At 33.6% G+C, this 14723-nt stretch overlaps 1 protein-coding gene across 2 annotated transcripts in view; it reads right to left on the bottom strand.

Annotated features, from left to right (window-relative positions):
* LOC145693697 (uncharacterized) overlaps nt 1–14723 on the bottom strand; it is a 62701-nt gene that overhangs the window by 41221 nt on the left and 6757 nt on the right. For both annotated transcript variants that reach the window (XM_081769967.1, XM_081769968.1), the window contains exons 2-3: nt 13271–13556; nt 8452–8560 (exon numbers count right to left, since the gene is read on the bottom strand). In XM_081769967.1, coding sequence (XP_081626093.1) covers nt 8452–8560; nt 13271–13556 — 395 coding nt within the window. The remainder of the gene's footprint in view (nt 1–8451; nt 8561–13270; nt 13557–14723) is intronic.

Genomic DNA, 14723 nt, shown 5'->3' with positions numbered 1-14723 from the left:
GAATAATAATAAAACATAAGCTTTACAAAATTACTAAGTGAAATGTTATAGTGGAAGATAAAGTGAAAGCACTGAAATTGACGGGAAGAAAGGTGGAGAAAAACACTGTTTTTGGTAGGAATTTGGTGGAATGAAAACTATCTTAATAATTACACTAATCGAAAACACAATTTTAATATCTTATGTATCAATTTCTATACATATAGATATTTAGCCTCCTGAAAAATGTATTTAATTGAATATCAAAAAATGTAAATGAATATTAATTTGACCTTCCATTTGTTGACATTTCAAAGCGTGGAAGAGTAAAATAGAAATGAATTGTACTCGACAACATTCTTCATCTTAATGTTAGAAACAAGACTTTCTCTGTTTGCCACAAGTACTTCATACTGAGAAAGAAGCGTAGAAAGTCCATTTACACCAAAGGAGCAAACTTAGTTTTCTCGACAAACTCCAAGTTCGTTACATTGGTTTGATCTCTAGCTTCTAAGAGAGCTCTCCATTGACTTCTGTCCTCAGCCAAATGGACCCATTTTCTATTTTGTATTCCTATTTCTGCAAGATCTAATATTGTCCTCCCATTTGCGCCTAGGTCTTCCTAACGGTCGTTTTCCGATTGGACTTCCCAGTTAAAACTGAAAGCGTTCATGTTTTCTTTCATTTTAGTTATACGACCTGTCCACCTCAGCCTCCTAGTCTTGATGACCCTAATAATGTTTAGTAAATGATATAAATTACGGAATTCCTCGTTATGAAGTTTCTGGTATTCCCCATTCCCGTTCCTCTTGGGCCCGAGTATTCACCTCAGGATCTTGTTCTCAAATATTTTCTGTCTACGTTCTTCCCTCACAGTAAGTGATCCTGTTTTGTAACCATACAGGACCGCACGCATGATTCTAGTTTTATATATTTTAAGTTTTAAATTACTTGACAGAATTCGGGAGGGCACTTAAGTAGAAATTTCTTTGTTTCAGCAACGAAATTACTAGCTTTACAATATTTCGATCGCGTAATTTCACGTAAACGGTGCAATGCGTCTACTATACATGTAACACGACACATTTGATACTGAGACATTTTAAACAAAATTACGTGCACACTTTTAGATAATGTAAGAACGCAATAAATCATTGTTAATGCTGATCGAGAACGAGAAAGAAGTGAGACCTACATCGAATGAAAACTTAAAATTTGGTGAGAATTTCTTGATTGGCTGGAAAAGGTTCTTTGTGGTGGACTCAGATTTCAAGCTTGGAACCCCAAAAGTTAACTTGAAAACACTGAGCAACTCCTCATCAAATTTCTATGATCTGGTGGAGCACCAAACATCCAAAGCCCTAGTCATGAGTTTCGATAGAGATCAAAAATTATGGGTCTCCAGTTCTTGTAATTTAAACATTATGCCAGAATTTGTCAAGAGATCCTTGATCAGTATTCAAAAGTACTTTGCGTGTGTAATAAAATCTCTGAGTTTAACGTCCTATGATTATGCCCTTTAGGCTAAGGGGAACGATAATTAAGGCAAATGAATGATGATGGAAGAATTGGTGGAATGAGAAAGTGGAAGAAAACGAGAGTAACCCGAAAAACCCATGAGCACGATATTGTTTACCACAAACTTACATGGCTAGGGATGGAACCACGGGCCTCACGCACCAGAGGTAAACGCTTTACCAGCAAACCATCGTGCTCCTTACTTTCTGTGTGTGCTTACTTTATTGACCTAAATCTAATACAAAGAATTGATTGTTAAATGATAGTTTATCTGTTGGAGTCCAGCATCCCCTTCTCAGCATTGGGATATATCAGATGTGGGCCTACAGTTTAAAGTGGAATCCGAAATACCGTAATGCGTTCCAATTTTAATGTTCGCCCACTTAGGAATCGAACCCGGGATCTCATGCAACAAAAACGCAAGCGCTAGCCACTAAACTAACGAGAAGGGTAGAATGATTCTTGAGACGAAAGAAAGGATCTCAAGAAAATCTAGGATTACCTCTAAGTTCATGTGTTAAGACCTGAGATAATCCTCGAGAACTATTTAAAGGCAATACCAATACAAAAGGACTCCACTCATTCTTTTGAGCACATGATGGCTCAGTGTTAGTGTTCATCTCTAACATAGGAGGTCCCTGGTTCAATTCCAGTCTATATAGGCTTCTCAGGATTTCCATCTTCTTTCACCAGTTCATCCATAGTTATTCATTTCCCTGCTTGTGCCATCACTCTATAACAATCATTTCCAACTGGATGCTCTGTGACGTTACAGTCTGGTGCTCCGTCTCTCAGTAAACCATACGGTGAGGGGAAGAAGAAGACAGTTGGGTCATTCCACGTCAACTCAACACAATTTTAGAGGAAATTCTGACTTGACATTTCAGATTCTAAAGATGTTTGGTACAGTTGTTGGGCTCATAGGCCTATGAAAAAAATATCAAGTTTTTGGTCGCTTACTACATTGGTTCTTAAATTATTTAATTTTGAATTTTGAAAATTTCGAGAAAATTCGACGCGTTTTGAAATCTTTAATGAAGTGCAGAGTAACAACCAATTAAGATACAGACCTGGGAATCGTATTGTTTTAAAGCGCTTTTAATGGCCTTTCATATGAGATGCTACTTGATAGGGTTATTTTGAAAAAAAAAAGATCAAAATTTATCTTTTAAATTTTCAAAACTAATTTTTTCAAAAAGTGACAATTTTAAAATTTTGAAAAAATTCTCAAAATAAGTTCATGTCTCCTTACATCGCCCGAAGTTTTGCTCTGGGATCTCCATGGTGTCAGGTGTTACAGTGCACAACACACACACATATTCAGGGAAAAGTGCAAAATATGTTAAAAATAAATAAATAAATAAATATTTACACTTGCATCACTTACTAATGAAGTTACCAGAAAGGTACACTCATGTCCAAAATGATTGTCGCATATCTATAACTGTCTTCTTGTAAGAATATAATTTGATAATGATTTTGCAAGGTACATTTAATACTGATACTATGTGCATAATCAGGAAATGTATATTTGTGGTAAATTTCATAGGAAGAGAATTATAAATACGAAAATTAGAATGAGTAAAACAAAATGTTGTTAAATGGACAAGAAAGTTTTATTTTCGTTTTATTGTTCTTATTTACTGGTCTTTTGACATGAAATTTTCCACATACATGTCTTTGCCGATTATACAGATACTAACATTGCGACAATAATTTTGGACATGAGTGTACCTATTCTGTTATTAAAACTGATAAAAGTTTATCTTTGCAGAATTTCCAATGGCAGATCTTGCCACTGTAACTGTGTTTTTGCTGGTAAGAGTGGTACACATTTAGTCTGTGTGTACACCACACATTAAAATGTAAAACTCATGATAGAAAACAGCAGAATGAAATCAATTACTAGCGGTAAGATAACTACATACAAGTACTGTTTACAAAGGATGGTTTGCAGACCGCTAGTTTTCAAAATGTGTTTCATGCTCAGATGTAAACAGTATCAGAACAATTTTGGTACAGTCATTTGATGAAAACGGTATTGAGACACTTACTTTCAGCCAGTTGGTCTCTGTCGATGTGTGTAACTTGGAAATACTCCAAAAACCAGTTCCCCAATTTGTGTATTTATTTTGTAAGAGGCTACCTGCCTTACTTCGTCATGACTTCATCGCTAAACAGCAGAGTTCTTTTTTTGATTAATTTGAAGAACACTTGTAGCGTTCAGTTTTTCCCCCTACAATATTTTGAATGTTCTGTTTATAATGTTTTTGTCTGTTTTCATTTGTTTATGTAATTCTGATTATGGTTTACTTTTTGATTTGGTGTGTTTTTGAGATTGTTTAACTAGTGTCTTTACAATTGTCAAAATTAGTCTTTATAATTTGTATGCTGTGCTTTTGAAAAGAATTTCCGCAAAGAAAGAGAGTAAGTTGAACTGTTCACCGTCCTGAATTGCGCGGCAAAAGTAGACAAGATTGGAATATTTTACTTATTTCAAATTAATTGTAAAAATTAATAAATTGATGAGCAGGATAAGTATATCTTTTAAAGAAATTGAAAGAATTGTGCATTTTATTCTTCAAAGTTATGAACGAAAACTAAGTGAAAATGCAAATTTAAAAATTAGTAAAAAACATCATGGTTTTACTTTGAAAGTAGACGGATATTGATATAATTATAGTGCTAGAACGTGGTGTTTGCACTTATAATTAATAGTATTGTTCAAAAAATCGAAAAATACTAAAGAGACTTATCTGCATTTTTTAAGTATTACAACACAGCTGCAAAGTATTACGTGTATTAGTTACTACGGGAAAATTTCGGCATACAGTATTATCTGTAATGTAAGTGTTAAATAAATTGAATATTTTATTGTCCTTCAGTAATGACCGATATAGTATTTTCTTTTCACAATAACTATGGTTCAGATTTAATAGAAGGTGTCATGTGGCAACGAAATTATAATAGCACAAGTCTTGAAGCAACGAACCTGAATACGTGAAGTAAAATTAGTTAATTGATAAGTTTTTCTTCTTTTTATAACAAGTGGCGACCCATGCTAAAATATGTTATGTTTTATATCTTGGCTAGTATGTTTATAAATAATAAGAAGACAACGCAAAACAGAATATTGCCAAGTGTTTCCCAAAATACAATTTCCGTTGCAATACATAATACACTTGCTGGAATCAGAGGTGGCTGTCATTTGTGATATTTCTGAGAATTACTCATTTGTTTTGCAAGATGAAGCACAGTCATATCATTGGTTGAATACATAGGCCACAATTCACCCTTTTGTTGTGTATCTTAAACAGGATGTACTAAAACACTTCAATTATGTAATAGTATTAGATGCCTGCACCACAACACTGCTACTGTCTACATATTCCAGACAAAAAAAAATTGATTCAGTTCCTGAAATCAAAGTCTGAATCATTACCAAGTAAAATGTACTATTTTTCAGATGGGTCGGTTGCCCAATATAAAAATATTTCTAAAAAATAGCAACCTGTGTCGTCATAAAGAAAACTTCAGAGTTGAAGCTGAATAGCATTTTGTAGCCACAGCTCATGGGAAGGGTCCATTTGATGGACTTTGGGGAACAGTTAAAAGACTGGCAGCCAAGACAAGTCTTCAAGAGCCATATGAAGAGCAAATAGCTACTCCCAGGCAACTCTTTGTATGGACTGATAAGAATATCTCTAATATAGACTTTACGTAGTAAGCCTTGAGGAATACATTACAACTGCAGAACAAATGGCCAATCGATACAGTAAAGCTACAGCTATTCCAGGTACACAACAATTCCATATTTTCATACCCCTAAAGGATTGGACAAAGATAATTGTTAAATTATTTTCCAATTCAACCATTACAACCACCTATTCTATAGCAACTTCAGTGCTATCAATGGATATGTAACTTCCTTCTACAGTGAAAGATGGTGGATAAGCTATGTTCTGGCAAAAGATGAAAAACAACAGATATTATAAGTGTCTTTCCTAGACCATTCAAGACCATCACTTTTTATTTTCCTATCCTACAGCACCTGATATACTGTGGTTTCCCACTGCAGATGTGATATGCATAGTTAATCCAGTCACAGCAACTGGTCGAACATAGGCCTATCTTTACCAAAAAAGGAAGTGAAAAAAATTGTGGAGGCATTCCGGCAGTTCAAGACTTGTCACCGGAGATAGTAAGTGATATAAGTGTAAATATAATAATTTAATTTTTTTTCCAGCAAAATGTAAATATTTTGCATTTTTTCCTGAATATCTGTGAATGTTATGCACTGTAAATACTGATCCCATGGGGATCCGAGAACAAAAATTTGGGCGATGTAAGAAGACATTATAAACTTATTTTGAGAATTTTTTTTTCAAAATTTTAAAACTGTCACTTTTTGAAAAAAAATGAAAATATTATAAAGCAAATTTTGATCTCTCTTTTTTTTTTCTTTTTAGACAACCCTATCAAGTAGGCCATTAAAAGAGATTTTAAACGATACCATTCCCACGTCTGTATCTTAATTAGTTGCTACTCTGCACTTCATTAAAGATTTCAAAACGCATCGAATTTTCTCGAAATTTTCAAAATTCAAAATTAAATAATTTAACAACCAATGGAGTAAGAGACTTAAAATTTCATATATTTTTTCATTGGTCTAGGAGACCAACAACTTATCAAATTTCACCGAAATCCAAACAGGTCAGTCTGTATCACTGCGTTGAGTTGACGCGGAATGACCCAGTTAATTTGGTGTTGTAAAAGAACAATGGTGACATGTACGATAGAATAGTCCACGGTTTTTGTCCAAAATCTCAACTAAACAAGAGAAGTATTATGTTCTGCATATTATATCAATAGGAGGCTTAAATTTGGTCATTTGAAATTAGATATTTATAAGATTGGAGCTGATTGGATTATTTAAAGAAGCCTTTTAAATCAAATGTCGGTTCCTCGTGGCCTGTCACTTGTATTCTGAAAGAGGTGAGAATTTACACATCTCTTATAATATATACCTATGTTATAGAACTGATGTTATAGTGTGTTATAGTAAAAATGTAACAGACAAGTACTTGCAGTGATTTCATATATTATTAACCTAGGTTGGTATTTTGTTTTAACTGATCTTGCGATGTAGCTGTTTTTAATATTGACCGTTTAGAGTATTTCTAGATTGTTCGGATTAGCTTAAGGTACGTTTCAGATTAAAATGTTAAATGTTAAATGAACGTATTTATGATATGTTATGCGGTATTTTGGGGAAACTTTATCACTGTTTTGATACGGCAGAACAGTAATGTGTTGGTAAATGTTAAGTGCAATTTAAAGTAATAGATAACATGTATTTGGTATTATTTTTAATGTGTTTAAGTGTGTGTTTGTGTAGTGAATGTTTGTTATGTAAATTTTAACTGTATAACAGGAAAGGTTAAATAGATTATACTTGACATAGATGATGATGATAACTAAATTTAGAAGACCACTAGGTAAGTGCAGCAATTTTTGACATAAATACTAATAATTTTATGAATATTTGATTTTTGATTATTAATCGCGACTAAAATTTACAGTGTACTGACTAACGTGGATATTGACGTTGTCACTTAAAAGTTTAATTAAACTCTAGTTTTGTTTTGCTTTTTACTTTGACTTCCACTGACTTTGATGAAATGGACTGAAGTATTTATATAAGAAAGATGCTTGCACTGCAGCTTGCCTTCAAAATTTGAGTCAAAATCATACGCGCGTATTAGATTTTTCTGAAGAAATCTTAATTAAACAATACTTTTTAAAAGTGAGCATTATGTCAACACTTCAGAATTTACGTAACTTACATTACGCTGTTTGCTGTAACATGTTTGTGTTGCACAACAAAACGTAAAATTACAAAATGCTTACATTTACATAAATTTTTCAGACAACGTATAACACTGAAAACATTTACAGACTGTGTTCTGTGAAACTGAAATTTTAAAACAAACCCAAATTTTGATATATATATATATATATATATATATATATATATATATATATATATATATATATATATATATATATATATATAAAGATTAATATACACAATATTATCAATGAGAATGAAATGTTAAACTCTTTGACAATATTAAGGATACGGGTTCTGATACGCAAAACATCAACATGTACTGACTTAGGCATTTAAATTCATTAGGATTTTATTTTCAGTTTAATTAAGTTTTGTTTGGAAAAAGGGAATTATGTTCATTACGTGGAAATTTAATTTATATAGACATTAACCCAATGTGCTCTGTGGTAGTAAATAATTCGGTAATTATTAACATAGTATGGTTAGAACTAATATTAGACACTTTAGTAATAAACAAGTTTCCTCAGCATGAGCAAATAGTCAGGATTTTTACTTTGCTTTTCCGAGAATTGCAGTTGTCGAACTGCCTTGGATAAATATAAAACAGCCTCTCGAGTGAAAATTTATATTGAAGTCCGTAATTGTCAGGAATTTGCCCTCCAAACGCTACAAGGCATACTACTCATAAACTGCCAAACACATGCTTCTTCCAATTCCTCCCCTTCTGTGATCAAAACCGTGTGCTCCTACGTCATACGTTGGACACTTGGAAATTGTTGTCTTTTCATTTACCCCAACAGAAGAAACTAAAGATTTCATTTTGTCTTACTAGTAGAAACAGACTGAATTCCTTACAACTGCTTGTAGAGCAAAATGTTCTCAATTCAGCAATCAACTTGTTATATACAAAGGAACCAATTCTGCTTTAATTTTACACTTAATATTATCATTATTATTATTATTATCTATCTACATAATATTAGTGACGCATATACGTCTCAAATTAATTGCTACATATTTCTTGGAAATTTATTTCACCTATAATGTTTTCATTTTTTAACAGAATATAAAAAATAATAATAATAAAATACGGAACGAACCTGTAGTAACAAACATCAATTCTTCCGGCTGAAGAACCATTTTGTCTTTGTACTTCTTTTCGCCTCCAACCTTCTGGCACGTATACCGATTTGTCACTGGTTGTTGACACTGAAACAACACACATACCAAACAGTTGTTTCAAATGTACAAGAACAGAACAACGATGAACTAAGAGAAAACAGGAAAAAAAAAATGGTCATTGAACTAGCAAGATCTCGAACACCTTACTCAGGGTATTCTATCAGTATGTGCCTACTGGTATTTGACACCTATGAAATAACTTGGTAAGTATGTGAATATACAGAGCACCAAAGCTCAACAAAAATATCCATGATTAGTTCCTCATGGGGTTGGCTGGTTTAAACTAGCTGTTAAAAAAAAAGTTTAAATAAAAAAAAAACGAAAAATGCTTTAAATCATGTAAACTTCATGGTGACGTTTCCACATATCAAACCATTTGCATTAGTTTTATCTCTTTTTCACCTTTTAATCAAGGCGTCCCTTGTTCAATTCTCGGTCGAACCACAACCCTTCTTTCAAGTGTAAACCAAGTAGTGGTTCGGATGTCACTTTAAGCGAGTCTTCTCCTTGATAACCTCGATATTACATAAGGATGTTAAAACTAAACATATGAAACGAAAACAATTTGTTATTTTTGCTTCCCTGAATGCATGTTGTTTTATAAAGAAGCCAAGGTTGCTTAAATATATTGATAGAAATTGCCAAAATTTATCGATTACCTACGTAGCTTCCAACATTAGCTTGGATTGGACTTTCAGTTTTAATTTTATTGAATATCTCCATACTAAATTTGTATTTTAATCCCTCATTTTTAACGTGCTGACTATGATACGTTAACTTTAAAATTTTACATATCACGCAATATCGAATTTTCCCAATGGCTAAGGTGGGAGTTTCTCGATTTATAATTGTTTCACTTGTGCAACTGTTTATCTTTTTGTCCTTGTGAAATGACTCTTGACGATTATATTACAAGTATGTAAAGATCAGTACAACGTATTTTTACCAGGAGTGCTTCGTGAGTGAGTTGGCACTAATCGTATTTATGGGCAATTGGTTCCGGTGTCGAGTCCAAATCGAGGACAACTTCTCTCGGATGTAAGCCGAGAAGCGGTTTGGATTCCGCTTTAAGCTTATGTGACTTAATGTGATGTGGCTTATGTGACCACGTTGTTGCATAATAACACTAAAGTGAAACAAACTTATTTCTGTCCATATGTAATAAATATATACAGCAAATTATTTAAACCAAAAGAAACGGGTTTAAACAACAAAAAAAGGTTTTTAGGTTTCTTCGAAAAAAAACAAAAAAAAAAAAACATGGTTTTTACTAATGGTTTTTGCCAACCCTGCTCGACATACCAGTAGGTGGACTTTCAAGTGACGCTTTACGAAATCAAACAAAATAATATACTAGTAGCGCAATCGTTATAACAGCATTCGGCAATCGGGGAGACTGGAGTTTGTCTATTGTCCAGATTTTTCTAATTCTGTCCATCAAATTACCAAATAACAATAAACCTGTATAGAATAACGCAAAGAGTGAAAAAGTGACTAACTGGACCGGAACTCGAATCCTAGACCTCCGGCATACCGTGTCGATGCGTTAACCACTACGTCATCTAGTCCACTTCCCAGAACAGCCAGTCACTCTCTCAGTGTCGAGGTCGGTGCTTTCATCTCGGACAACGTGAGTTGTACCACAGACTTCTGCTGTGATTGGACAATCCTGTGTTTATATACCGAGGTACTCAGTCTAGGATTACTTTTGTTCACTGATAATTATTTCTTCCTGTAGTACGTCCGTCCATTGTCTTTATTTTCACGTTAATAATGGATTCCTGTCATCTTTCTAATCCACTAAACTTCTGTCCTATCTGTGTATGAATCTTAGGACACATCTCCCCATGCTTTCTTGTGTAATCTGTTGACGAGAATATCTAATTTATCAGGATCCGATCTGTATATCAATACAAGTGGAATATATTCCCTGAAAACTTTTCGCTTCAGATACATTGTCGTTTTATTTTTAATATGATTTTTTCCCATTCTGTTGTTAGTTTCAATTCGTCAAAAACTTTCAAAAATCATAAGTGTCATCTTCAGTCAGGTGAGAAGGTATGGGAGAATGGTTTCTCCTTGTTCAAATAATTAGGTGCATTCAATTACTTATCCTTAAAAAAAAAAAAAAAAAAAAAAAAAAAAAAAAAAAAAAAAAAAAAATCATCAATAAGAAACCATTCTACCTCACTTTATAAGCAAATGAAAACATTGATCGAAGGCTAACAAGATAACCAACTAACTCTCTGGCCTATGAAACCTGGCCAGAAATGCCGCGTTCACAAAAGCTCTCCAGTACTTTCTATCCTTAGAAAACTGGATCCAGTTTCTACTTTGTATTCCCATTTCTGCGAGACCCATTTTAATACTATCCTCCCATCCGCGCCTAAGTCTTCCTAATGGTCGTTTTCCGACTGATCTTCCAGTTAAACTTTGAAAGCGTTCATACTTTCTCCCATTCTGGCTACACGACCTGCCCACCTCCTAGATTTGATAGCCTTAACAATGTTCGGTAAACCGTGTAAATTATGTAGTTCCTCGTTATGAAGTTTCCGCCATTCCCCATTCCCGTTCCTCTTGGGTCCGAATATTCGTCTCAAGATCTTGTTCTCAAATACTTTCAGCGTACGTTCTTCCCTCAGAGTAAGTGATCATGTTTCGCAACCATAAAGAACAACAGGCGTGATTATCGTTTCATATACTTCGAGCTTCAAATTCCTCGACACGATTTGCAACAACAAGAGATTTTGAACTGAATAATATCACGAATTCCCTTCTATTACTCGACATTTAATTTCTTCGTGAATATAGTTTTCATCTATTAATACTGATCCTAGGTATTTGAAAGTATCCATTTTATCAGAAGTATTATTCGATATTTTAACGCATCCATAATTTGCAGTACGGTATTACGGTCCCGACGCTCTTCCATGTATTTAGTTTTCTCTGCATCTACTTCTAAATCCATGTCCCTGCAAGCGTTTAATAAGACCTCTGCATTTCTTTCTATTGTTCTCTTATCATTTCCTATTAAATTTATCATCAGCATACGCCATAACCTGGTGAACACCATTCAGCTCTAGGTTCTAATTGCTGTCTTTTTTTTTTTTTTTTTTTTTTTTTATAGCATATTCCAGGACAAAAATGAATAATAATGGCGATAACGCATCTCCTTGTTTCAGGCCATTTTCGACGTGAAGGCTAACAAGCAGAAAGATAAACGAAAAATTGAAGAAATAATAATAAAAAATAATAATTCCTGAGCACCAATTGCATTACATGAAGCATTTTCTTCTGAATTTCTTTGGTCCAGCTTAATATCTGTTTATTTATTCTTTAAAACTGTCATTTTATAAAAAAAAAATAATGCGTCTCAGATAGATGTAAATATTTTCTTCCCTTAATTTTGTATGATCTGTTTCTATCCCTGATTTCTCGAGAAGTTATGGGACATCAAATATTACCTTAATATATGTCAATCATATAATAATTGCTGAAATTTTTATGGATGTTTTCATCTTCCTTAACAATTATTATAGATTCACGTACACCAAGGTTAGTCAAAATTAATATTTACAGCCATGCGTTAATTTAATTCCTTAAGTTATTACTGAACATTTGTATTTTAATTTTTTCTTATGGTCATTTTCAACCCAGCTTTGTTGCTATTTTGTTTTGTACTACAGTTCTGCAAAGTTGTCTGCACAAAGAACAAGACAACAAGCATTCTGAAGGTGGTAAGATGCTCTCCGTTTATATTTTATCGCTTTTCTCTCAATTTAGAAACCACAACATACTCTAGTATGCTATCTTTTTGTCATAGGTACTGAGAATTCAAAAACAAGAAAGCATCTCATTGTATCCCCTACAAGTAAATTAAATTCCTTCAATATCTATATTTATATAAAAGAAACGTCACTATGTTTCTAAATTCATACCTCTTGAAGCACCCGACTGATTTCAATCAAATTTTCAACATAATAGGGCCGGGGATGTTTTTTTACAATTTCACTTTGACGATGGAACTTAGGCAAGGGAGGAAGATACATAAAAATGATCGAAAATAACCTCTATTAGTGTCGAACCCATAGTTTTCGACACTAATAACACATGAGAGACCACATTCATGAAAGAGTTGTGATTTATGAACCGTTGTTTCCTATTGTGTGCCGTTAATTGACTTCACTTTGGACGCCTTGTCTTTCGAAAACAAAGCGGAATCTGCCCCATGTTTATGAACGTTTTGAAGTCAGCAATCATATGCTAGCGTGTGGACTTCCAGTTCTATTTGAAAACATAATGCTTTGTACCAAGTTGGCAACACTAATACAATAAACTCAAATGTTGATTAGTTTCATTCTCTATGAGAGTGTAAATGTATTTGCACAGGTATAATTCCACTTGATTCATGTAATATTGAACATTTCCATTCACTTTCGTACAGTGAGCCTTTGGAGGGACTCAACATTTGAACACCCTGTATCTCGGAAACGAAGCGACATCGGACCCATGTTTATAGGAACATTTTTACTTATTTAGATGTCTGCAATCACCTCGTCACTTTTAGCCATGCATTTATGTTACATCTTATATATATATATATATATATATATATATATATATATATATATATATATATATATATATATATATATATATATATATATCCTTCAACAGCTACGTATATAATACACATTAATTATACTTTTCATAAAAAAAAATATTCTAATTACTTACTTTTCATTCTTTTAGCATCATCCATTTTGATACTTTTTTTGCTTCTAGTTTTGAGTGTTCGCAATATAGGCTGTTTCTTTGATGAAGCGATTCGCTTTCTTAGTCTCAAAATTACATTGTTCTCTTGACTTTCTTTGGCTAATTGAAGACGTACGCTTTTCCTTACAGCAAGTTCTTCTTTTGACGCTTTAACGTTGTCATTGCTTTTGACGCTTCTTTCTTCAGCTGCACGACGCTTCTTTTCCGCTGGGCAACTACTGACTGGTAGTTTCCGTTTCTTTTGATTCTGAAACACCAAGAAACAAATGAAAAGATTAAAGACAGAAACAATATAATATTCAATTGAAGTTAAAATGGTGAGTATGATGAGTGTTTAAAAGTCTTGCTCTGTATTCGACAGTTGAAGCTCAATCTCTCAGGCACTATTGATTAATCTATCTATCCATCTATATTATATATACCGGGAGCGGGAGGGCGTCAACTTTGAAATCTTAAATACAAACTTCCATTTCTTATTGCAGATGCCGCTTTTTTTTGGGGGGGGGGGAATCTACGTAACTTTTGTAATGAACATTTTCTTCGTTGCATGATAGATGGCGCTCTAATCGACAAAAATCAAAATAGGTTACGAATAGTTGAAAAATAATATCTCAAAAAATACATATCAGATTAGGAAAATTAGAGTAGATTGTTTTGATATAGTTTCAAGTACTATCAAGTGACACCATAGTTGATTCCCTCAGCGCCATCTCAGGAGGTTAGAAAGGCAGTTAATCTACAATCTGTAATGAGAAACTGGTGTTTTACAACAAAAACACTTGATTCTCCAGAACATAATACATTATTTTGTCCACATTGTTGATGTAATTTCTGTCACAGATGTAGGCGAAAATTCACATCAGTTTGAAAATTCATAGTCTGTTTCGTGAATGATTTAAAATGTAATTTCAGCGTTCTCCAAGAACAACGATATGGATGTAGTAATAATTTGTTCCCTTCGGGGTGTACCCCTTGCCTCTCACCATCGAGGTGCTTGTTTTTTGGAGAGTCTCCTTGCATCTCACACATCTCCATTGTTTATTGAAACAAATGTTCGAAATGGCGCCTCTTTTTCCGCAATACACATTGTACATGCTACACCTACAGCGAGAGTCTAATCACGGACTGCGACGCATGATGGTAGTTCTTCCTTCATGAACGGTAATTTGAATGGTAAAAAATGTATCGAAGAAAATAGTCACCATTTTGAACATTTTCTTATCATTTGTCAGCGGTGTTTACCCATTTTAATTTTTGTCGATTACAGCGCCATCTATCACGAACCGAAAAAATGTTCAATACAAAAGTTACATACTTTTTGCCAGAGAATCCGAATATGTAAATAAAAAATTGGGTTTCCTATTTAAAATTTCAAAGTTGACCCCCCTCCCATTCCCGAGGGGTGGGACAGGGG

The sequence above is a fragment of the Thermobia domestica genome, chromosome 8 (genome assembly GCF_964235325.1).
Source record: "Thermobia domestica chromosome 8, izTheDome1.hap1.1, whole genome shotgun sequence".
NCBI lineage: Eukaryota > Metazoa > Arthropoda > Insecta > Zygentoma > Lepismatidae > Thermobia > Thermobia domestica.
The sequence above is the reverse complement of the archived record's forward strand: the minus strand, read 5'-3'. Positions and strand labels throughout refer to the sequence as shown.